General features: G+C 41.9%; 1 protein-coding gene across 1 annotated transcript; it reads right to left on the reverse strand.

The window, feature by feature from the left end:
* Positions 1-5084: 5084 nt before the first annotated feature.
* CBX1 (chromobox 1) lies at positions 5085-25269 on the reverse strand. Its single transcript, XM_065897334.1, has 5 exons — positions 25081-25269; positions 9531-9707; positions 8877-9054; positions 7987-8081; positions 5085-5350 (listed from the first exon to the last, which is right to left on the reverse strand). Exons 2-5 carry the CDS (start codon positions 9668-9670, stop codon positions 5206-5208), a joined length of 558 nt encoding a protein of 185 aa, XP_065753406.1. The 5' UTR covers positions 9671-9707; positions 25081-25269; the 3' UTR covers positions 5085-5205.
* Between the last annotated feature and the right edge of the window lie 537 nt (positions 25270-25806).

A 25806-nucleotide genomic window follows, 5' to 3' on the forward strand; every position in this document is an offset into this window, starting at 1 on the left:
AAACAAGTGCCTTGCAGAAAAAAGAACATCCCCACCACCATAGTTCTACCTCATCCAGTAGGGACTGACCTAGGGCAACAGCTTCAGAAACTCAGACTAAATATATAGTTTTAGGGCACTACCAGCAAGAGCCCATTTCCTTGATACTATCCATGTACAAAAATGGGTACCAGGTTGGTGTCTGCCTCTCTGGAAGTCATTTTCCCAACCAAGTGTAGGCATTCTCTAGCAAAATCCATGTGTTTGATTATTATGAGTGGTTAAGCCTTGTTTTCCTATTCCTGATCCATCTGGGAAGTGAAAGGGAACCATAGACCTTCAACTTGTCCTTTTGTCAGTGCACCAAGAACCTCTTTCACTTTTACTTCTCCCACAGAGGTCAGTTAGCCTCCGTCTAGTTCTGAACTTTATAGAGTAAGAGAGTGAGCATGTGGGGACTCTGGCGATACGTGTGAAACTTAACACGTGATTTGAGTTCTGGTCCTTTTTCTGTCTAGGATTTCTTTGAAAGTTCATGTCTGCCTGAATTAGTTGAGAATCAGAATCTAGTGTACAAGTTGTCTCCAGTGGAGTGAGAATATGGGCCTTTGTGAAGAAGTGTGTTTTCAAAATCAGTTGGATAGAAATCCTTGTCTTCCTTTTTGAGTGTGCAGAAATATCAATAAAAGTCTTAAAGCTGGTTCTTTTCCAGTCTAACTGCAGAATGGAATAGGTTGTACAGTATTTGTTACTTAATTCCAAATGCTGTTTCAACCAAGGAAGCAAAACGTAGTTCACTTGGGGAGAGGTGGAGAAAAGACCAAGAGTTGGGGCTCTGCCTTTTGTTTTAAACACAGATTTAATGAGGCTAATTCAGTTGTCTTAATAAGCCTTCCAGTCTTCAGCTAGGGGCTGAAGCAGTAACTGAAACTGGGCCCATGTCCCAGAGCCAGGCCCCAAAGTAGTCCAGCCTGACCTGTGACTATGCAAACAGTAAACAGGGCAGGATTGGTCAAAGTCAACTAGGATTTTAAAATCCATGTGGGGTAAACAATGGCTTTGGTACTATCACAAGTAGTACTTTGGTAAATCACATGCAAACCAGTAAGGTCAGAATGCAGACTCAGACCTGCTGGTGAATTAACACAAGCTATTTAGTATCAACAAAAACCAGTCAGCATGATTGTAAACCTAACATTTCAGCCTTGCCTCAGAGTTCTGCCACCTAACTGGCCTAAGCAAAAAAAAAAGCCTTAGAAACCGACTCCTTACTCTACTTGCCCCATAGAGCAGGGCCAACTATGCCTTTCATCCCAGCAGGATGATTTTATTTCACATTTCATTTGCTTTCAATATTCATCAATTTACTCAACGGGGAGTGCCCAAGGCCAAAGTCGATTAAAAATCATCCGTACGAGAGATAAGCAACCCTGAACACATCGGCTAGGAAAGCAGCAACTTTTGGAGAAAACCTCATTGCTGGACAGTCAAACCAAGGTGATGTGCAGATCAGAGACTGACAGTTGTCTGAGGACCTTAAGCTCCTATATCAAACTTCTTACCACATATCAGAACACCAGGGTGTCTCTACCTATCGCTAAAAGGCAAGGTGAAGGAAGCCAAGACTCCTTCCTTTAATAAGCTGAATGCTGGCCTGGTAGTGGTATTTGTATTTCAATCAAATTCTAGCAGAGGGGACTTCCCTGGTGGTGCAGTGGTTAGGAATCCACCTGCCAATGCAGGGGACATGGTTTCGAGCCCTGGTCCAGGAAGACCCCTCTTGCCACGGAGCAACTAAGCCTGTGTGCCACAACTACTGAACCTGCGTGCCACAACTACTGAGCCTGCACACCTAGAGCCTGTGCTCCGCAACAAGAGAAGCCACCACAATGAGAAGCCCGCGCACCGCAACTAGAGAAAGCCCACGCGCAGCAATGCAGCCAAAAATAGAAATAAATAAAAATAAAAAAAATAAATTCTAGCAGAGGGGAAAACAGTGAGCCTGGACTTAGTTCATTCCTATCAGTTCTGAGTTTTAAATGAGAACATCCTCATGGTGTCCATGAGAAGGCCCAACTTGCATATCAGATTAGTATGACTTGATCAGATAAATTTGATCTCAAACAGAACTCAGCTCCATACATAGTTCAGGATTTGGAGCCATTGCAGAAATTTGGATTTCAGAGTTTCAATTCCACCAAATTATTTTGGAGTAGCGATTTGTTCTAGCACTACCCCCCCCCCTTTTCTCTATGAGGAAAATAATTACCTTGTAATACAGATTCCCAATGCCACAGGCTATAGACTATAAAGATGTGCTGTGTACACATGTTCAGACACTAAATAGCCAAGGGTTAAAATCAAGTTGAGCTGAATCTGAGTTCTGGAATGTAAGATTATACCAGAAAATAAGTACTTAAAAATCAACTATTAAACATTATTTAAAATTGGTAGTCAAAACTTTCAAATGCCATTGGAAAGCAGAAACAATTATTCCTGAGCACTGTCAGTTGACAAGAGTGTTTCTGTATTTACTGTATTAGCTTGAAACTCAACTGAAGGCAGTGAAGGAACAAGGTATTTGACTGGCTTTGCCAGTGTAGGACAGCTGACAATGATTCTGTCACCAAATTAGTAAGCTCTTGTTCTTTTGTAATGGTAACTAAGGTAACAATCTGTATCTCCTCAACTCCTGGGCTAGAGGTCTAATATGATGCAGTTTTGTTGAAGGCATCTGATGTGTTTTTGTATTTCCTAAAGAAATGCTCTACGAATACTTTCTGAAAGCAGACTTAAGATTTGTTGTGCCTATGTATATTTTTTCCCCTGACATTTCTGCATGCATTTGTGGCTTCAACGATCACTTGAGAAAAATTTATCCTTAACCCTTGAATCTAGAAATGTGTGATAATTGGCTTTTAAAGATAACAAAATTGCATATTTCACTTCAACGTGCATTATCAATTTCAGTGTCTTCCATGGGGAAGAATGATACGGTTTTAAAAGAGCTCAGGAATGCCAGCAGTGACAGTGAAATAGGTTCCAAAGGTTAAGGCTAAAGCTGAATAGCACCCCATCTTGGACAAGCACCAAGACCGAAGGCTAATTTCGGTGCATCTGATGATGGAGAACAGAACCAGATATATCTGCCCACCCCAACTCTCTTAACTAGCTACAGACTGCTCTGCTGCTGCCAACTACAAGGACACACTCAGACCTCTGCAGAGGAAGACCTCTCCAGCTCCATTTATGTCTCCCTAAACTCCTAGGAGGCTTTTTGAAAAAAGTATATCTACACTCAGTTTATTTGGAACAAATGCTTTGCACTAGTGCGTAGAGCTGAACTGATCTCAGTGGAAATCCTATTTCCCCTTTTATAACTGACAAGAATATAGTCCCATTTTGGCTCTAGAATTATAGGCAGAAAATGATGTTAAGAAAATGGATGACGTTTTAATTCACTGATCAAACACAGGACCAATTCCTGAAAAGTTTGGAGAAGCTAACTTTAGCTACGGTCACACAGATCTATGAAATACCTGAGCCAGGATCTAAACCTAACCCAAAAACCTGTATTTCCAAACGTATCATATTTTGGAAGTGCTATCAGGTCAGAGTGCTGAACGAACTTTGAGCAGTATGAAGACAGAATGATGCGACAATCTTTATAATCTCTGTATCAATTATAAATCTCAGTGTCAAAGAAAGAGTCATACCATACACTAGATTTTCAAGCCTACAGTATTTAAGAAATAAAACCATTCAAGTGTGGAAGTTGTTCCCAAAGAGGCTCAATCTATAAAATAATAATAAGGCAAGGAGTGTTTCTGGCAAGACAAGACAAAAATCAAGGATTATAAATCTATAGTTTTATTAAGACAAAAACTGACAGTGTTGGTATGAAGTTTAACATTTAAAAACAAAAGTTTTCACAGAAACCTAACACATGCCTAAAAAGATTTTACAACGGAGTTCTAGATGCAGGTCTAAATGATGTCAAGAACTGATGGATCTCATGATTCAAGACAGCATTTTGGGTTTTAGTTAATTCTTAGGATTAAAAAAATGTGTTTTGTTTTAAAGTGAACCACTGCCCCAGTATGAAAATTTAATCTCCTGAGACCAGGGCTTCAGAAATCATTCAACTCTTGAAGTGACTCAGTGAACTTGTGCTGTCAGTGACTGAACCCTGCCACCAATGGTTTCAAAGTTCAAAAAACAGAGGCTCCAAGAGTTTTCCACCCTAAGAGCACCGGCCCTTGTCTTTGCCTACTCTCCCATCTCCTATACCACCCTCTGCCCTTCCCCAAATACTTCAGAGCCAGTGGCCTGGGTGGAGAAGCTGACATTTATAACTTCAAAATTGGAAAAGAAAGGGTCTTCTTGTCGATTTCAAGAATTAGCACCTCTAAGACAGAATGATCTGCCTGTGTATACACTCCAATAAGACTTTTCCTCAACCAGTTTCCATCCCCCAAATGGCAGCTTTGGTAACTTCTGAATTGGGAAGTTAAGAAGTTACCAAAGCTTAATGCTTTTTGGGAACAGCATTAAGCTCAGGCAGGCAACACCTTGGCTTCTAAGTTTCAGGCATTCACAGCTTTTAAACAGTCTCTCACAGTCCTCATTTAGGTTGCCAATGACAGTTTTTGAAAGGATGAAATATTCTGGACACAGAACCAAATCATCATTAGTTGTTCTTTCCTTTCTTTCACCATTTCCCCCCAACAGGCCCCAAATTTTAACAAAAATGATCCTAACCCATCTCCCTTCTTCCCCACCCCATCCCTCCCACCCCAAATAACACACCAGAAATAGCCAAAAACTACATACATGCTACGCTGTAAAAATGCAGAGTTAACACTATTGGGAAGAAGGCTGTGGGTTGTGGAGATGCTCTTTGAAGATCTGCAGTATCTTTTGCTCTCCCACATCGCATTCTGCAAGTTTTGTCCTTCATAGAAGGCCCTTTGCTTTTCTCAGCAAAGTTCAGAATGTGTTGCCTTGAAGCACTGACCCTCCTTCCCCTCCACTGGGATGGGTGTGCAAACTATACAGCATGGAGCGGCTTTAAAGCACTTGGGCTGCTGTAGGGCACAGAAACTATACTGGCTCTTCAAAGGACATCTTCTCAAGCCCCCTCTACGGTGTCAAGACAAGTAGAACTCCTTCTTTCCCCACCTGAAACCCACAGTCAGATGTGACAGGGGCTGGTACTCAGGAGAGTTAATTCTTGTCATCTTTTTTGTCGTCATCCTCCGAGGGGTAGGAATGCCACGTCAGCCTTTCCTCATAGAAGGATATGACAACCTGTGGGCACTTGACATTGGCTTCCTTGGCAGGGACCAGGTCAGCCTCATCAGAGTTTTTCCTGCAGAACAAAGCACAAAGAGACTTTGAGACCAGGTGCTAGTGGTCTCCTAACTTGGATCACCCAAGGGCTTGGGCTTTTAAAATATTAATTCCAGGCTTCCCTGGTGGCGCTGTGGTTAAGAATCTGCCTGCCAATGCAGGGGACATGGGTTCGAGCCCTGGTCCAGAAGATCCCACATGCTGCAGAGCAACTAAGCCTGTGCGCCACAACTACTGAGCCCGTGAGCCACAACTACTGAGCCCGTGTGCCACAAATACCGAAGCCCACGCGCCTAGAGCCCGTGGCTCTGCAACAAGAGAAGCCACCATAATGAGAAGCCCGCACACCACAACGCAACAAAGAGTAGCCCCTGCTCACCGCAACTAGAGAAAGCCCACACGCAGCAACGAAGACCCAACGCGGCCAAAAATAAATTTTTAAAAAAATTAAAAAAAAGTAAATTAATAAAATATTAATTCCAGAAGAGCAGGCCAGGGAAGGATGATAATATGGTGTAAGCATCATTTACTAGCAGCTTTTAGCCAAGTAATATCTGCAGAGATCTTCTCCCATTGAAAATGCCCTCTAGATATCTTTGTCAAAAGCTAACTCTGAACCCCTGGGAAAGGCCGCACACACACATACAAAACCATGACTCTCAGATTCTCTGAGGGAATAAGAGAGGCTACCATACTATTCCAAAGCCATATCCCAGCTGCTAAAAGCCCATGGAGAGATCTTGGCTTGGTAATAGGATTTAATACCATGTTGGATAGTAAGATTTAATACCAATTTGGCACTGACCAGAGCCAATGCAGGTGGACACTTTCTTGCTTACTCATAATCATACTGTTTAACACTACCAAGTGCCATGCTCACAGACAGGCCACAACTCCCAGGTGCTTTGAACTGGTGCTTCAAAACTGGGAGATAGAAAATAAAGGGACAGTTACATAATTCTCCATATTTTTTCTGAATTTTAAAATGTTCTCAGAAATTGAAAACCACATACATATTACAAGGGACTTAGGAGTAAGCTATCTTCAGGTCATTGGGAACATCCTAGATGGAAGCAATAGCATAGGGCAGGCAGCAGATAGATATATATGATGGGATCTCTGACGAGACACTACCCCAAACTTCCAGAACTCCAGCAACAGGTACAACCAAAGCCACACAGCCCCATGGAACCAGGGAAGAGTAAGCCAGTAAGGTATGATTTTGAAAAACAGACAAGAGAATGGGAAGGAAAAGTAGTATAACAGTATGGGAACCTGAAGCAGGCTGCCCCTTGCTGACAATTCAACAACAGCCTTTGAAGTAAGAGTTCAGTCTTTTCACTGCACAGAAAAACAGCTACTTTGGGAAATGAACAAGTATCTCCATTCTCCAGGAAAATCACTTTAAAGTGAACTTGGTTTAATAATCAACATCCAATCTTAACTTGCAGAGTTACATTCAGCTATAATCTTTACACACTAGTGAGTGAACCAAAGGAATGTAGTGTCAAGCAATAAGGAGGTGCTACCATTACTCAGACTGGTCACATGCAGCCAGAGAAAGTGTATTCTAGTTGGACTGAATAAGTCCTGGTATTAATTCCTTTCTCCCATATGCAGCACCTTAAAAATGAACTTTTCTCCTACAGGCTAGCAATAAATAAGCTAAAAGAAGGTCAGAGTCAGTAAACACCTAGGGAATGCATGGGAAAAAAAGGTTTAACTGGTTGTGCCATAGGCTTTCAGTTTCAGTGTTCAAGTTAGGCCTCTCCTGCCACCTTCTAAAGGAGAGGAATTAGTACAGATATGAGTTTCCGAGAAGGTTCTAGACTGACAAAAGGACAAAGCCCCTAGAATGCTGCCTTCTTTGGCACAGGCTTAGGATTATTCACTCCTAATTTATATTTTAAGGACAATGATTGAGCTCCACTTTGGGGGGGAGGAGAACAAGCACTTCCAACAAGCAAGAAAAAGGGAAGAAAGCTTTCCTTTTGGACAGAGAATAGAGAAATTATAGAGAATTTTGGGTTAATTACAGTTCTTAAGATTCTCAAGACAACTGCTTTCATTAAGCTGTTTCATGGAGTACTACCACCACTGGTATTTACACTTACAATGGAAAAAAGCAGGCTTCTCTCTATGCTTAGTATAGTAAAGGGGCCTTGCTGACCCCTGCTGGCAGATACTGCAATTGTAGAATCTGCACAAACTGGAGAGGATCTAACAGTCAAGGACAAAGGAAGAGCTACAGAAATTCTTTCCTAACCCTGAGAAGTTAACAGAATTTCTGATCCCGGGGCCAGCCCGATCTTTATTAAGGAGGTGGTGGAAGGGGAGGGTGGTTCAATCACATTTCTTTTTTTCCCCCTTTATTTACATGAGTGAAATGTGATTCCTCCCCATACCCTCTGTACTCCAGATTGTCTCCCACCTCCTAAAAAAAATGGGCAAAGATCCGAGAATCCTAAGGGCCCCTACCTGTAACTCACGAGTCCAGGTTGGCAGTCAGGCCGAGGGTCACTATCGAAGGACTATGCCATCTTAAAGATTTCACACCTGGGCGACTGGGATTTTGAAGGTCCAGCTCTTTTCCTCTGGCATGGAACAGATGTCGAGAAGAAAAAAACCACCACACAGAGCCACTGGCAGACTCACCATTTCATCAGGAACATGAGTTCTCCACTGGAGTCTGTAGCTCCAATAATCCGCTCCGGTTCCAAACCCCGGGCAAAGCCTCGTGGCTTTTCTGACTGTAAAAACCACAGAGATGGAACAATTTTAACTATATGGGACTGTTATCCGGACTGGAGCAACTCCTGTTTCTCTGACAATGTTATCAAACCCTTTTGCCAATATTTCACCAAATCTTTGGCTGTAAGTCACAAGCCTTTTAGAATCCTTCTGAGCGATTATTCCATCGAGTTTTGAAGTGTTTGAGGTTTCCCCATATGTAAAAAGGGACCCACATCTCAAGCAAAATAAATGTTCACAACTGTTCTTCACCCTCAAAAGGTACCTTACTTTACGGTATTGAATAGATTAAAACCTGTAATGATTAAAACATTAACAGCCATCTCCTCACAGGAATGAATTCCCTTGCACTTACTGTTCTTGAACCTCACATAAAATAACAGTAGATTATGTGGCTTCATGAGATTGAACCCTCAAACTTTTTTTTTTTTTTTTTTTGCGGTACGCGGGCCTCTCACTGTTGTGGCCTCTCCCGTTGCGGAGCACAGGTGCTGGACGCGCAGGCTCAGCGGCCATGGCTCACGGGCCCCGTCGCTCCGCGGCACGTGGGGCCTTCCCGGACCGGGGCACGAACCCGTGTCCCCTGCATCGACAGGCGGACTCCCAACCACTGCGCCACCAGGGAAGCCCCTCAAACATTTTTAAAGCATTAGCCTATCTAACATTCCAAAAGGATTGAGAGCCAGCTGCTGAGATCTAAGGAGCAGCAGAACAAAAGTGCTTAAATTATCTTTCAGCTTCTTTGACAGCAGCATGAATTTTAGGCTAGTAAAAATTCTTACTTCGAGCCTTACCTCTTCTTTCTTCTTCTTTGGTTTGCTCTCCTCCCCCTTATCTTCCGAATCAGAATCAGCTTTGCGCTTGCCTCCCTCTGATTTATCTGTCTCGTGTGCTGTTTTCTGTGACTGCAGGAACTCAGCAATGAGGTCGGGGCAATCCAGGTTTTCTTCTGGCTCCCATGTGTTGTCCTCACTGAAACCAGAGGCACACGAGTCACCCTTTCCACTCAAAGTTAGCACACTCACACTAAGGAGAAGCACAGGAGGACAAAAGCTGGTGTCCTTGGAACAGAGGAGTTAATGATAAAATATAACTGGATTCTGTCCAAGACCAAGAACTTGACAAAGTTGACATTTTTTGGGAGGCAGTAGGGGGCTTTTTAGTACAAATTGAAAGCTTAGAAACTTGCCACCTTCAAAAGAAAGTTACTCTCTCTTTGCAAACTTGGATCAGTGGAAAGCCACACACAAAACTGCTCATCAGAAATCAGTCTTGCATGATAGCACTTTGTACATGTAGGTCATTTTCCTAATTAAACTATAAGCCGTGAAGGCCAGGCCTGAGTCACAATGTACCCATCAGTGCACCCTGGGTCATGCACATTACCAGTCTCCTGAGAAATAGTTGGTGACCAAATGAATGGATTTTCCTGGGTCAATGAAACTTACTCTGAGAACCCCTTCCACTTTAGAAGGTACTCCACTTTGCCCTTTACCACTCGACGGTCAAGAACTTTTTCCACCACATATTCTTCTTCTTCTTCTTCTAGCACCTCCTCCACTTTCTTCTTGTTTTGTTTTTTCCCCATAGTGCCCGCCAGCTTTCTGGTATAAAGGGTGACGCTGCTAAAATGATAAAGGAAATAAAAAGGACATTAGGGTACACCCTTAGGAGAATATTTGGATAAAACCAGGGACATCATCGATGATTTTAATAGTGCACGCTTGGGACTTCCCTGGTGGTCCAGTGGTAAAGAATCCGCCTTCCAATGCAGGGGACATGGGTTCGATCCCTGGTCAGGGGACTAAGATCCCACATGCCATGGGGCCACCAAGCCCATGTGCCACAACTACTGAGCTCGTGCGCCTCAATTAGAGAGCCTGTGTGCCGCAAACTACAGAGCCCACACACTCTGGAGCCTGAGTGCCACAACTAGATACAAAACCCGCACGCCAGAACCAGAGAGAAGCCTGTGTGCTGCAACGAAGAGCCTGCATGCCTCAACGAAGATCCCGCATGCCGCAACTAAGACCCAATGCAGCCAAAAATAATAAAATAAATAAGTAATAAATAAATCTTACAAAAAACAGTGCATTCTGCTTCAATAAATGTTATGCCTATTCATCTTCAATACCCAAGAGTTTTCTATGTTCAGCTAGAAAGTTAGTTTTCTAAAACAGCCCCAACTAATCTCACAGCAAAACTTCCTTATTCTTGCATATCCACTTAAAACTTTTATACCCATTCCTCCTAAGTTAAAAAAGCTCCCAATACCCCTTTACTTATGGTATCTAAAATATTACATTAATTTGAAAGAAAAAAAGCAATCCTCCTAAAAATAAGGTCTATACATCAAACCTATATACATATAATCCTCTGATCCATACTTTCTCCTAATTCTCTGAATGTTTTTCAATTTCATCACAGTATTGGACTTGGATTTTTACTAAGGGAAATGGCTTGTCCTATTTATTAAACATCTAGTTTAATTTTCCCTTCTGTATATGCATATATAATATAAGCAATTCTTCTGCATTGTTAAACAATCTCTTTTGAGTCCCCTTAAGGTTCTTTATGTAGTCTTTTCTGAATGCCACCATTAATTTATAATTCTCAAGTTTCTTGTGAACTTTTTATTCTACTTTTTATTTCTAAGGCTGAGAAGGATTCATAAAAATGCCAGAATGACCATGGGATTCTCTAAACGAATTTGGAAATAAATGGGGGGAAAAAGGTGTGTATCACAGATAACAGAACCTGAATTTATTCTTTTGTAAAATATATCATCAGGCTGGGTAACCTCTAAGGGTTTTTCCAGTGCTAAAATTCCAGTCCCCTATAAATCTGTTTTCTTTAGTCCTTCATACAACTCTTGACTGTTGGTAAGCATAAAGCCTTATGATTACAAATGTGTCAGTAGGTGGCGCCATAAGATATCTATACAACAAAATTGATCTACAAAACTGGCTGCAATCTACAAATTGATAGATACATTAGCTGCCCAGAAGGAAATAACAAACAATCAAGAGTATGGCAGATGATCCAAGACAAGAAAGTAGTTACTACCATGTTTTATGTTTGAATTTAAGGCAATGCTAATTGGGGTTTAAACTGGTTATTCCTAGCATCCTTGGGAGTCAGTGAAAGTAGGCTCTTCTAAATAGTTTTAAATTGGCACGTGTAGACAGAACGTATTTTAGAAAGAGTTCATCTATAGACTATATGAAATATAACAAACCTTTACTAAAAGTCGGGCTCATCAATATGAATCAGTTATAGTATCTACAGATGCTTATTTAGGTTTATACTCTGAGATATTCTCATGTCTGCATATATAAGCAATGCTGACTTACTGAAACAACAAACATTTGGCTACTAGAAAATTCTGCATTGCTGGAGGCTGGAGATTCAAGAGAGTAAGTAATGGTCCCTGTCTTCCTGAAACCTAATGTCTGGTAAGAAAAAAATATAGATACCTCTTCCACTAAAGGTATTCTGAACTTTTGCTGAGTGGCACACACACAAAGTTTTCTGAGATGCTCTCAGTGTGGCCTAAGGCCACACCCAATGCCCCTGTCCATACAGTTCAAAACACACATCTGTGCTGAGACTGTTCCTCTCCATTTACATACCAAAGTTTCTGCTTTCCTTCCCTCCCCAACCCATCTTTTAGTGCCATGAGTTTTCCTTTTATTGTTACTGAACAGACTAATCAGTGTATTGAATGTTACCTTTTGCTAATTATTGGCTAGCTTCACTGTGCCTCTGATTCAGAGCCTGTTGCTTCTTCCTGGAGGGAGATACTTTCAGGTTTTCAGAATTCTGATTGCCATGACAAGTGTTATAAGGAAAGGAAAAAAAGTCTAATTTTTCTTTTGGATAAATGCAGTAGTGTTTGCTCCGAAGAACAAGTGCTACTCCTTGCTTGCTTCCTTTCACTGTCAGTTGAAGGGGTGGCAAGATTCATGCATCAGTTAATGTGCAAAGAAAAATAAACTGACAATCACCTTTCAATAACAAAGGGTACCACAACTCCCTACATTAGTTTGGACTCAGAAATTGGAAGCTACTCCCTTTCTCAACAGACAGAAAAACAACGGATTACAGACAACCCCAAACCAGTAACTGTCCCCTAATAACCCCTCTCTCAAGTAATTAAATTTAAGAAAGTAAAGGAAAGGCAGTCTTATCACTCTGGCTTCAGAATTCAGAGATATTGAAGGCTCTGTGTTATCTACATTAATAGCTACATTTGTCTTACAAAAAGAAATAACACTGAATCCTGCCCATCTGATCCTGTTACTACAAAACAAAAAGGTAGGGACAGCTCTAGCTACTGCAGGCCTCCCCTCCCTTTATCGTTAGCATGGCCTCAAGGAGAAAGTCATAGCATGAGAATATAATCCTTTAGGTTAGGTAAAGAAAACCCCCAAATAGGGAAATCTAGAGTGAGACCGCTTGATTTTCATCTTTACTCACTTAAATTCATTGTCCTAAGAGCAACTCAAATGAGAAGTGAAGAATGTTGAAAACACACTTCCATTTCTCTCTTTTGAGTTTTCTTAACTGGCTCATCCCAGCATTTACCTCCAGGGATTGGATTCTCTTTATATTGGAGACTCTCAGCCAGGCTTCCCAGTGTGAGTTTTTTCCTTATTTATAGGTACTTCTCTGGGGTCCTGAATAAACCATTTGTCAAAATCAGTAGAGAAGTAAATAAATACACAACCCACTCTTCCTACAGAATCTATTGATAGCACCTTCAGACAAGCCAAGAGCTCCCTTAAATATTATGACAGGCCAATTATTTGCATATAGTTTCCAAATCGATTATTTCAAGAGAGACCACCTCTCCCTGAATATGGCAATCTCCAAATACCAGCAGTGACATCCGGAAGGAGGGCTTTCAACTGGAATTGCTTGGCAAGGATATTCAAAGTAACTCAGATCAGCGTAGTAGCACAATGGAAAAATGCCTTTAGTCAATGCTATTTGCCACTCTCCCTAAATATCCTGGCAACCAAATTATGGCGTAAAAAGTGCCATAATCATTGAACAAAGGGTCAAGGTATATACTAGAACATCACAAGATGTACACAAGGGCGAACAGTTCTAAATTAACTCAGAAATCTTAGGGACTTCCCTGGTGGTCCAGTGGTTAAGGCTCCGTGCTCCCTACGCAGGGGGCCTGGGTTTGATACCTGTTCGGGGAACTAAGATCCCACATACCGCAATGCATCCCATGCACCACAACTACTGAGCCCACGTGCCACAACTAGAGAAGCCCTTGCACCGCAACGAAGACCCAGCGCAGCCTAAATAAATAAATAAAAAGATTAGCAAATAATCCTTGGACAAGTCTTCTTAAGGGGACTTCCCTGGTGGCGCAGTGGTTAAGAATCTGCCTGCCAATGCAAGGGATATGGGTTCGAGCCCTGGTCCGGGAAGATCCCACATGCCACGGAGCAGCTAAGCCTGTGCACAACTACTGAAGCCCGCATGCCTAGAGCCCGTGCTCCGCAACAAGAGAAGCCACCGCAATGAGAAGCCTGCGTACCGCAACAAAGAGTAGCCCCACTCACTGCAGCTAGAGGAAGCCTGCACACAGCAACGAAGACCCAACGTAGCCAAAAAAAAAAAAGTCTTCTTAAGGCTCATCACGATGTTTCAGACAAAAAATCCTTAACCTAGTTAAGCTGCTACAATTTTACCTAAATATTTACCGGGTCTGCTACATTTTAAGATGCCTAGAAAAATAATACGTTACATTTGTATTGCACTTTACAGTTTACAAAGTGCTACCATGTTATCTCATTTGATCTTTGAAACAATCCTATAAATTAAGCCATTCAGATGTTATTGACACCTCAGAGATAACACAATAAATTTACATGAAATAAATCTTCTAAGGTCACACAATTAACAAAAAATACAGCACTTCAGTGTGGACATCTCCCAGCAGGACTGGGCTAATGGCCCTGCTGCACACACAGAACTAGGAGCTAGCTACACACCTACAGGAGAAATTTCCCTCCAGCCTCTACGAGGACAGGACTGAAAGGTCTGACTTCAGTCCTCTCTACAATTTGTCATCAGTAAATAAGGAAGTGCGGATAATGATTTTCTTTCAAAAAAGACCTTGTAATATGTATAGGTGTTTAAAAACCAATGATTTTTTATTGGTTACTGGAATATGGAAGGTATACATTGTTAATTAAATCAGCAGGCAGTGGCAAAGCTTTGGTTTTTAGGGCCCCAGCAGTCTTCTCAGTCTTTTAAATTGACAAGTGCTAGATGGTGCAGAAGTTTTGAATTTTTGTAGCCCAGAGAACTACTGAGAAAATGCCAATTTTAAGAGCCCCAAATTCTTCTATAGTGTCCCAATAAATCCAGGAATAGTGTAAATCTGAAGCAAGAGTCATGAACTCATAGTTCTTTTAAGAGAAAGAAAAAGCACAGTTGCAATTCTCCTGGATACCCCCTCCACTCCTACAGTTAGGAGCTAGAAAATGGAAAAGAGGAACAATGCTACTTGCAAGCAGAGGCAGTGAAGTATCAGACACAGGATTAGGCATTCTGGTTTTGAATACAGGCAGACCTCCAGACCCCTGCAATAAAACGAGACTCACAAATTTTCTGGTTTCCCAGTGCATATAAAAGTTTACACTATATTGTAGTCTACTAGGCAATAATAGCATTATGTCTAAAAAACCAATATACACACCTTAAAGAACACTGCGAAAAATGCTAACCAACATCTGAACTTTCAGCAAGTCAACCTTTTTGCTAATGAAGGAAGGGTCTTGCCCTGATGTTGATGGCTGCAGAATGATTAGGGTGGTGCATTCTGAAAGATGGGGTGGCTGTGACAGTTTACTAAAATAAGACAACAATGAAGTTCTCCACACTGACTCTTCCTTTCACGAACTGATTTCTCTGTAGCATTCATGCTGTTTGATAACCTTTTACCCACAGAACTTCTTTCAAAATTGGAGTCAGTCCTCTCAAACCCTGCTGCTGCTTTATCAAATGAGTTTGTATAATATTCGAAATCCTTTGTTGTCATTTCAACAGCCTTCACGGCATCTCCACCAAGAGTAGATTCTGTCTCAAGAAACCACTTTTTTGGCTCAACCATAAGAAGCAACTCACCTGCTGAAGTCTTATTATGACACCGCAGCAATTCAGTCCCTCTTCAGACTGCACTTCTAATTCTAGTTCTCTTGCTACTTCCACCACGTCTATTTCCTTCACGTAAGTCTTGAACCCCTCAAAATCATCCATGAGGGCTTGGAATTAACTTCTTTCAAACACCTGTTAGTGTTGATATTCTGACCTCTTCCGATGAATCACAAATGTTCTTAATGGCATCTGGAATGGTGAATCCTTTCCAGAAGGTTTTCAATTTACTTTGCCCAGATCCATCAAAGGAATCACTATCTATGGCAGCTACAGCCTTACAAAATGTATTTCTTAAATAATAAGACTTGAAAGTCAAAATGACTCCTTGATCCACGGGCTGCAGAATGATGCTGTGTTTGCAGGCATGAAAACATTAACCTTGTACATCTCCATCAGAGCTCTTGGTGACCAAATGTTGTCAATGAGCAGTAATATTTTGAAAGGAATATTTTATTCTAAGCAGTAGGTCTCAACAGTGGGCATAAAATAACTTTATTGTGTGCAGCAGCCCTTTTCACACCAAGTATTAGTTTTTTCATGTGAAATAAGTTAAGATCTAAAATGATAAAGTTATTGTTAAGGAGATGCACTGGGCAATAGAAAAAGCTGAAGAGAGTTTTTGTTGGAAACTGGAAAACAGAACAGTCTGGAAAAAAAGGACCACATGTTGCTAATACCAAAAAAGGAGGCTGGAGACCATGCTGTAAACTACGTTGTAAACAGATGTGCTGTCATCCAGGCTTTGTTGTTCCATTTACAGAACACAGTCAGAGTAGATTTAGTAGATTTTAAGGGCCCTAAGATTTCTGGAATCGTAAATGAGTACTGGCTTCAACTTAAAGTCACCAGCTGCATTAGCCCCTAACAAGATTCAGCCTGTCCCCTGAAGCCAGGCATTGACTTCTCCTCTCTAGCTACGACGAAGTCCTAGATGGCATCTTCTTCCAATAGAAAGCTGTTTCGTCTACACTAAAAATCTGTCGTTTACTGTATCCAACTTCATTAATTATTTTAGCTAGATCTTCTGGATAACTTGCTGTAGCTTCTATGTCAGCATTTGCTGCTTCACTTTGCAATTTTATGTTATGGAGATGGCTTTCCTCCTTAAATCTTATGAAGCAACCTCTGCTGGCTTCAAACTTTTCTGCAGCTACCTTATCTCTTTAGGCTTTCATAGAACTGAAGAGAGTTAGGGCCTTCTCTGGATTAGACTTTGCCTTAAGGGAACGCTGTGACCGGTTTAATCTTCTATCCAGGCCATTAAAACTTTCTACATATGAGCAAGAAGGCTGTTTTGTTTTCTTATCATTTATGTGTTCACCGGGGTAGCACTTTTAATTTCCTTTAAAAACTTTTCCTTTGCATTCATAGCTTGGCTAAGCAGCGCCTACCTTTTGGCGTATCTTGGTTTTCAACATGCCTTCCTCATTAAACTTAATCGTTTCTAGATTCTGATTAAAGTGAGAGACACAACTTTTCCTTTCACTAGAACACTTAGAGGCCATTGCAGTGTTATTAAATGGCCTAATTTCAATATTAGTTGTATCTCAAGGAATAGGGAGGCCTAAGGAAAGGGAGAGAAACTGGGGAACAGCTGGCAGATTAAGTTTTGCCATCTTACATGGGCATGGTTTGTGGCACCCAAAAACAATTACAATAGTAATATCAAAGATCACTGATCACAGATCACTATAACAAATATAATAGTAATGAAAAAGTCTGAAATATTGCAAGAATTACCAAAGCGTGACACAGAGACATAAAGTGAGCAGATGTTGTTAGAAAAATGGCACTGATAGACTTACTCGACACAGGGTTGCCACAAACCTTCAATTTGTAAAAAATGCACTATCTTCAAATAAAGTGAAGTGTAATAAAACAAGGTATGCCTGTAGTTGGTCCTAGTGAAAGGATATGAGAAGGATCTGAGAAGACAATGTGAGCATAGCTCCTGCTTGCCATCACAAATATGAATTATAATAGGCTACCCCAGAACTTCCATACGGATTTCTTGCCAGCTTGAAAGGTCAAATTCCAGATGTGAGGACAAGGTAACAGCTACAGCCCTCTGAAACAAACCAGTAGGCCTTTTGAGGTAAACACTAAGGTGAAACATTTAGAATGCTGGTCTGGTGAGATGACCATCTGTACTAAGAAAGAATTCACAGGAAAGCAGACCTTGAGTAGAGAACTTTCACCTACATGAGAATAAGAATCACCTATGGAGTTTATAAATACAGATACCCAGATCCAGTGAGTCAGAGTGTAGGGTGCGTGTATGTGCATTATTTAAAAAAATATTTTGTTTTTCTAACTGTAATATAATACATGTATTCACATTCAATTAGGGAATCAAAGTTCCCTGGCTCAAAACCTGTCAAAGCTGTTCTTCTATATGTAAACTGACCCAGATGTACATATGTGAAAATAGATATTATAGTTCTATAATTTGCCTTTTAATATAATGTAATGCATCTCTGACATTGTTGCATAAAGGTCTCCACTCTTTTTTTTTTTTGTGGTACGCGGGCCTCTCACTGCCGCGGCCTCTCCCGTTGCGGAGCACAGGCTCCGGACGCGCAGGCTCAGCGGCCATGGCTCACGGGCCCAGCCGCTCCGCGGCATGTGGGATCTTCCCGGACCGGGGCACGAACCCGTGTCCCCTGCATCGGCAGGCGGACTCTCAACCACTGCGCCACCAGGGAAGCCCGAGGTCTCCATTCTTAAGCTGCATAGTATTCCATCTTGTATGGACACACCATACTCTAACCATCCACCTAATGATGAAAATTTGGGTTGTTTCCAATTTATTATTATTGCAAACACTGTTGCTTTGACCATGGCACCTGCATCTTTAAAAGCTCCTTAGGTGATCTGATGCACTCCTTGGATATAAGCCATTGCTGTAAAAGGATTGGCAGAAACTACATTCCTCAGGTGAAATTATACATTATTGCAGACATAAATCAATTCTCATAGTTAGCTAAAAGGTAGGTGAACGTTTTACTTTCTCCATAAAAATTTAGAATAAGGCTGAACAGTAAGTAATAACTGATGTTCCTGAAAACAAAACCTCTACATCACATTCAACGTCATTCACTCTAGACCTTTCTTGTACTAGAAATGAAACTGGACAAGCACTGCCTGAAGGGTCCTCTCAGTTCCTTTCACCAAAAGAAAGCTAAAAAAATAAATAAATAAATAAATAAATAAATAAATAAAAAAGAAAGCTAGTATGAGCACCAGAAGCATGATATCTTTGCTGTCCTTGACCTCTCAAAACTTTATGCTTATAGGTAGTTATATATATTTACTGCATAACTCAGTTTTCTCATCTGTAAAATTGGTGTAACAACTCTCATGGAATTCCTTTGAGGTGAGCTTTTATGACCTTCTGGCATTCATTATCTATTTACATATTTGCATATATATCCTACTTCATTAGATTATTTACTGCTTTAAGCGTAAGGATAACTCTCTGAAATCCAGTGCATTAGGAACTCTAAGAAAATACCATTTTTGTTCTATGTATATGGCTGAAATTCATGGCTAGGTTTTTCTTTCTTTTTTAAATATATTTTGGCTGTGTTGGGTCTTCATCGCTGTGCACAGACTTTCTCTAGTTGTGGCGAGTGGGGGCTACTCTTCCTTGCGGTGCGTGGGCTTCTCTTGTTGTGGGGCATGGGCTCTAGGCGCACAGGCTTCAGCAGTTGCAGCACACAGGCTTAGTAGTTGCGGCATGTGGGCCCTAGAGCGTGCGGGCTCTAGAGCGCAGGTTCAGTAGTTGTGGAGCACGGGCTTAGTTGCTCCGTGGCATGTGGGATCTTCCCGGACCAGGGATCAAACCCGTGTCCCCTGCATTGGTAAGCGGATTCTTAACCACTGTGCCACCAGGGAAGTCCCCTGGCTAGGTTTTTCAAAACAGCAGAGCAGCTCCAGAACACACTCAAGAAGGACCCAGGTCTGACTGGTATGAATGACCAATAATTATAAAACAGAAACCAAGATCTCATTTCTGGAAGACTGAGATAGAAGAGCTGCCAGAAACGGAGAAATCACATTTCATATACCTAAAGTGTAGGAATTTCTTATGTTCTTCCTTTTGTCTCACCCAGCAGCAAAACAAAGGAAGAAAGCCCTTGTAGTAAATGGCAAAAGGAATCTATGTTCCTATGAGGACAGATAACATAGGTGAGAAAAAGGAAGTAAATTCTGGATACAAACAATGGAAAATTTCAACAGAATTATTTGCAAAAGGAATTTTAAGATATCTGAAGAACTACATAAATACCAAAAGTCAGTTTTAATGATTCATACAGTAAAGTTCTATAACAAACTTCAGAGGTTGTGATTTCAGGCTCTGATTTTACAGATATACTTTTTAAAAAGGCCCATCACCCAATTAAATGAATGGTCTTTCTAAGAATTCATATAGCTTTTACTGAGTTCAAGACAAAATTATGACATTCTTGATTTCTCCCCACTCAAACCCCATATCCAGTCTCTTACTAGGTCCTGTTGATTTTATATCTTAAATATCTTTTAATTTATACATTTGTCTAGTCCCACTACTACCATCCTATTCCAAGCAACCACAATCTCTTGCCTGGATAACTCCCAACCCAATTCATTCTCAATACTAGCCACTGATGTAAAAATGCAGACCTCTTCATACCATTATCTGTGGGCATTTGAGCTGAAGACCACTGCACCTAACCCTATCAATCACAATTACCTTGCCCTTGGCTCCATTCTTCACTTGACTAATTCCCTTAGCTAAAAAAATGTCATCATCAGAAGCTTCCCCGAAGCCCCAGACTAAGTTTAGGTTAACTCTTCCTGTGAACATGCTCCTACAGTATTCATTCATTTAACAATTACCTATATTGGGTGCCTATTATGCGTGAGACACTAGACAAATAGGGTGAACAAGACAGACAAAATCCCTGGTCTCTTAGAGTTTATATTCTCATGTGGACAAATGAGTCAGCATGAATGGGAGTGTATGCATGCATGCATGCGTGTGCAGAGTAGGGCACAGACAAGAAGCAAGAAAACATTAGTGATAAATGCTATAAAGAAAATATCTTCAGATTAAGTAACATTTAAACAGAGACCCAAATGACAAGGAGACAACTCGGCAAAAATCAGAAAAACGTACCAAATTTAAAGAATAGTGGGTTCAAAGTCCTAGGGTGAGAAGAGCTTGCTATATCTGAAGAACAGAAGTGTGGCCAGGTAGAAAGAGCTATATTGAGGGAGCAGCAGACAAGGACCAGATGATAATTACCGTGCATTTCACTCCCCACTTCATTCCTTCATCTAGCTCCTTTTTCCATTCCTTGTTTTCCTTACCCATCTTTTGCCTCTAGCTTAGGTTTAACACCTAGTCAGTTAATGGCTATAAAAGCTTATAACTACAGCTCTACTAGCTTTTAATACCATCTATTAAAAAACCAAATCAAATCAATAAGGATTTACTAAGAGCCTGGGTGGAATAAAGGGTGACCAATTCATCCCAGCTAAAGCACCGAAAGCTTCTGAAAACTCCACATCGCAGAATGTGGAATCCCCTCAGACCCAGGCAAATGGAACTGTTTGGCCAGGCTAGCAGCATATGCAGACTCACAGGAAGTAGAGGCTTTTGAAAATCCCATAAGGACTAGTAATAACAAAATAACTTTTATTGAATACTTAACACTTAATGCATAGAAAGGCACTTAATTCAATGCTCAGACATCTCTACTAAGCCCATTTCACAAACGAGGAAACTAAGGCTTACCGAAGCAAAGAAAAATTCCCCAAGTCCCCCCCTCAAGGGTAAGACACAGGGCCAGGACTGTACGATTAAAAACATACCAGAAAGGTACAAATGCAATTGAAGTTCATTTCAATAGAAGAAATGACAGGAGTATGCAGTAATTAGCAAAAGAAATGTAAGCAAGAAGTAGCCGCCACCAAAGCACTACCGGGGCTTGGAAGAATAAATGGCTAGGGTGATTAGAAAGGTTTTGAAAAGCTGGGATTGAGGCAAGGTTCCAATAGCATTTGAAAAACTGGACTGGAGGGAGGCGATTTAGCCCAAGGAACTATTGTTAACAAAAGCAACGGAGGCAGACAGTGTGTAAACCAGTTTGGGTGGGAGTACGCTGATTAGGAAAGTGGCAGGTAACTGCTAAAAACTTTTCTACAAAGTCTCCTCCTCCTTTCTTAAAAGGCAGGCCAAACTCCACAATGTACATCTAACACCCTTTAGATCCAACCATTCCATACTCCTACTTCCCTCACAAAACCTATTCTCCTGTCAAAACAGAAAAGTACAACCTGAACATATCCTGCACATTTCCTCCATGCATGGATTTGCTCATTATTAAGAAGTGTGCTCCTGTCCAAGGCTAGTAGTCAAAATCCTACCCCTCCTTCAAGAGCTAGCTCAAATGCTACTTCTCCCATGATGCTTACCCAACTTAGCTAAATATTATTTCTCTTCTTCTTGTGGTTCCCAAAGCATTTTGTTTCTATTTTTACCCAGACACTCAAAGGTAGGTCTGGACCCAGTGTAAGGTGTTGAACCCTATATGGGCAATAAGAATGGATGTCTCAGATTGAGATAACGAGGGAACAGAAGTCCAAAGTTGTCAGCTTTTTAGGGAATGATGAGCAAATAAATCGGATCTGCAAAGAAGTAAGTATCCTTGCTGAGCATTAGCAACTACATACCAGTCATCAAAAGGCAGGTGAAGCCGTGTGTAGTATATTCAGTTTGTAGTCCTCCTAACTCATGTTTCTAAACTGCTTTCAGTTTGTTAGCTGTGGCTGTTTGTGAGGCAAATGCTTTCCAGATGGAAAACTTTACTGAGCAGAAAACAAGAACTTGTGCCACATACCGGGTGGGCAGGAGTTTCATTTTTAAAGAAATCCCTGTCCTCGAATTCCAGGATCTAGGACTAGAATACCAGTGTGTGAATAAAATTAGAATTTTATCTGAGACGTGTCCAGAAGCTTGGCTAACTCCTTTTCGTGGTGCTGATAGAAATGAAACTATAGATATGGCTTGGGTTTAGAGGCCATAGGGATCTGTAAATATTAGTAGAACACAGTGATACCTGAAGCAAATATTTTAGTTTAAAATGAAATAAAAGTGATTAGAAAGCAAGACCAGAATAAGAGCAGAGACCAAAGGATTCATAGACAACAAAACAAAACCAGAGCAGTGACATTAACTTCTCAAATACCATAGTTCTCTTAGGCCCTCAATGTGTTTGCTATTATTAAAGAAAGGCACAATTTCACAGACAAATTAGGCTGCCCCCTTTTGGTCAGTAAATCATAAAAGCTTAAAAGGCAGGAAAGATTTAACAAGTTATTCAAATACTTACAGGATCAGAATTTTGTCCTCATTCAAACAACTTCTCCAATTAACCGTGGAAAGGCTATTCAATTTTTCAGTAGACATCGCCATTGAGAAATACTTATTAACTCTATACAAAGGACACAAATGATTTTTCAAGATACTTATATAACAGAAAATATTCAAAATACTATATAGCTTGCTGTTGAAACCCAGAACCTGGGTCCTCTCCTAGTACTTGCCTAAGGTATTTAAAACTGCCACTTGCACAATCTGCATACCTTTTCTGTATTTAATACCAGGGTGAGTATATTAAAAACACAGGCTAAGGCAAGCATGCCAAGGGCAACAGTTTTACTCTGCCTAACGTCATAGAACAAAAACAGGCAAATTGATTACATAAATGCACATCAGGCCATTCTACTAATACGGGATTCTCAGAAAAGATCTCAAAGCCCTATCCATTCATTCAACAATATGAATGGTCAACTATGTGTCAGACACTTGAATGAACAAGAGGCACGGCCCCATCTTATATAGGCCATAAACTAGCCATTAGCATCTTATTCCAAAATCTCTTCAGCGAAATAACCTATGATGCAAAAAAGCCATCAAATCTAATGCAAAATCTGTTATACCACGAGAAAGAGTATATGGAAAAGGAAGATTTCAATGGATAAACTACTAGAAAATGACAAAAATTCATCAATTCTCTTTAAGTGGTGTGAATTCAAAAAGAAACATTTTCCTAGTCTCTAAAATGGGCACCAGAAGATATAATGGTTGCTTCCTTTCTTTAGATGATTATAAAAATATTAGTATCCTGTAGTCAAAATGCAGAAGGATAGGGTGCCCTTACTTGGTCTCCTTTAATCAAGAAGCTAGAAACACCAAGCTACACAATATTTACATTTTTAGTGAAAAACAATTTAGGTTATAGCAGCCAATGAAGAAAATGGCACCAGAGGGAAAATTGGAAATGACTGAAGATTCTCAACTGCCTTGAAGCTTTATTAAGGTGTGGCCGATTCCAACACTGTGCACTTCAGTCATATCACTTTCCATGTAAATACCTGTAAGCACCTTGGAGCATTGGCACTAATTTCCCAATTGTATTCCCGCATTCATTCCAAAACCCTGGACCTTTTAGAACTATTCCAAAATGGCGACCTGATTCTTAACACATTTGAGGATAGCTTACCCCTGGCCAGAGGTTCTAGTGTAACTGATTTTTTTGTAAATTCCACCTTAATTGAGCTCAACCAATACATGTCTGAATATAGCAACAACCCATGAAAAATCTTCATCTTAAGTTTTGGAAAAGGGGTAAAGTACTGCTCCCTTCGTATTCAAATTTTCCAGCAAGGACAAGCTGCCTAAAAAACTTAAGAGCCCAAGGAAAAAAACCTCACAATCTTACGAACTTTTCCACTTTCTCTCTCAACCTCCCACACCGTCTCATAATCTCTCACTAAGTTAACTTCATTCCTTAAATATGAACTCATCTACACATTTCTACAATTTCACCGCAGTGAACTTGTGACCAGCAACAATCTCAGATAAAAACGTATGGAACTAATTAGGAATCAAAGCAAGAGCTGCACTTGGACTTTTTAACTCCCTAAAGGAATCAAGGAGTGAAGGTAGTAGAAAATCTGGAAAAAAGAAAAAAGTGTGTTCCATCTCTTCTTCACACATTATTCTTACTGCCGATCAACCAGGAAGCAAGGGGTGGCCAGTTTCCCCCTTTTCTTCTTCACACCTCACAGAAAATGCTCTCGGGACCTCCGCCCCACTTGCCCTGACAGCTTCTCCCCGCCTCCCCCCCGCCCCCCAACCCGAGCCAAGCCAGGCAAATACTACCCCTCCTTCTAGCCCCTTCCTCGATTTATTCAACAGATCTCTTCCCCCAGTAGCACACTTTGGGCCGCCCGGCCCACCCTTACAATTTCCTCGAAGTTACCGTTCCCCAGCCCTGCAAGAGGAATTCCTCTGGCAGCCCCGGCTGGACCCAATATTCTCAGGTTACATTTCTAAACCTCGGGTCTCGCAGTCATCAACGCTCCCAACGCTTGTCCAAGCATCCAGGCTGCCCCGTCCGTCCCCTTCCCAATTTACCCAGTGTTTTCTCTCCAGCCCAATCCCGCAGCCGCCCACCCAACCCTAGGAGCATTGTCTTGGTCTACCCAGGCCCGAAGGGCGACCCGCAAGTGCTCGGCCCACCCAGAATCGCTTGAATTTCTGGCTCAGGAGACGCCGCCCCGCCCTCTCCATCCTTCTCGCGCCAGTCGTCCTACTCACTGCGCCCGGCGGAGGGCTCGGAGCGGGAAAGGGCGCGGGATTCAGACACGCTCCCCGCTCCCGACCTCCGCCGCGAGCGCGCGGCCCCTCATCCAGGGCTCCCGCCGCCGCCGCCGCCTCCGCGCGCCTCCCCCCCGCTCCCCCGCCTCTAGCGGGCTCTTCACCTCAGAGCAGCGCCCACGAGCCCGAGAGAAATCGCTGCCGCGCTACTAGCGCGTCTTGTCGGGCTGGCCAGGGGAGTGGCGACCAGAAAAGCAACAAGCCGGTTGACCGCGGTTGAGCCCCTCACTGAAGCGGCGTACCGCAGGCCCCGGACAGCGGCCCTCCCCTCAGCCGAACAAAAGAGCCTCGCACTCTGCGCTGCCCGCCGCCCGCATCACGCAGGCGCGACGTCCCGCCGCACAGCGCTATGGGACTCGAAGTCCGTCCCAGACTACAAGACCCGAAGCGCTGCGCGCCTTCCACGGCGCCACGCACAGTTTGCTAGGGTTTCGAGTTTTACTTAGTTCTTCGATAGCTAGTGCCGCCGAAGCGACTGCAGTTTAGAAAGCTGCAACCTAGGAAGTTAAAACGTGTGGTTTTACAAGAGAGTCTGATGCTTGGTCTGAAATATCAACCACTTCTGGACAGTAGTTCACATCCTTGAAAATTTTGCATCTTATAACAGGTTTCTCACCAGATCTCTGTAAGGCTCCTACGTCTCGGCGTTGAGATTACACTACTTCCCTTTCGAGGCCTTCCCTGACCCCTTAGGCTAGGTAGGTCCGCCTGGTAGGCGTCTTCATAGTATCTCATTGGCTGCACCAATGGGTGGCTTTAGTGACAAAACCCCCATTATCCATGAACACCCCTCCCTCACCCAGCCTCCCCAAAGAAACACAGAAATAGGC

This window comes from Phocoena phocoena, chromosome 19 (genome assembly GCF_963924675.1).
Source record: "Phocoena phocoena chromosome 19, mPhoPho1.1, whole genome shotgun sequence".
NCBI lineage: Eukaryota > Metazoa > Chordata > Mammalia > Artiodactyla > Phocoenidae > Phocoena > Phocoena phocoena.

What these genes read in the sequence shown, in the direction of transcription:
- CBX1 (XM_065897334.1), bottom strand. Translation starts at nt 9,670, where the DNA reads ATGGGGAAAAAACAAAACAAGAAGAAAGTGGAGGAGGTGCTAGAAGAA. An exon ending in CAAAGAAGAAGAAAGAAGAG is followed by an intron (nt 8,082 to 8,876) that starts GTAAGGCTCGAA and finishes TGGTTTTTACAG; the next exon opens with TCAGAAAAGCCACGAGGCTT. An exon ending in CTCATGTTCCTGATGAAATG is followed by an intron (nt 5,351 to 7,986) that starts GTGAGTCTGCCA and finishes TTTGTTCTGCAG; the next exon opens with GAAAAACTCTGATGAGGCTG.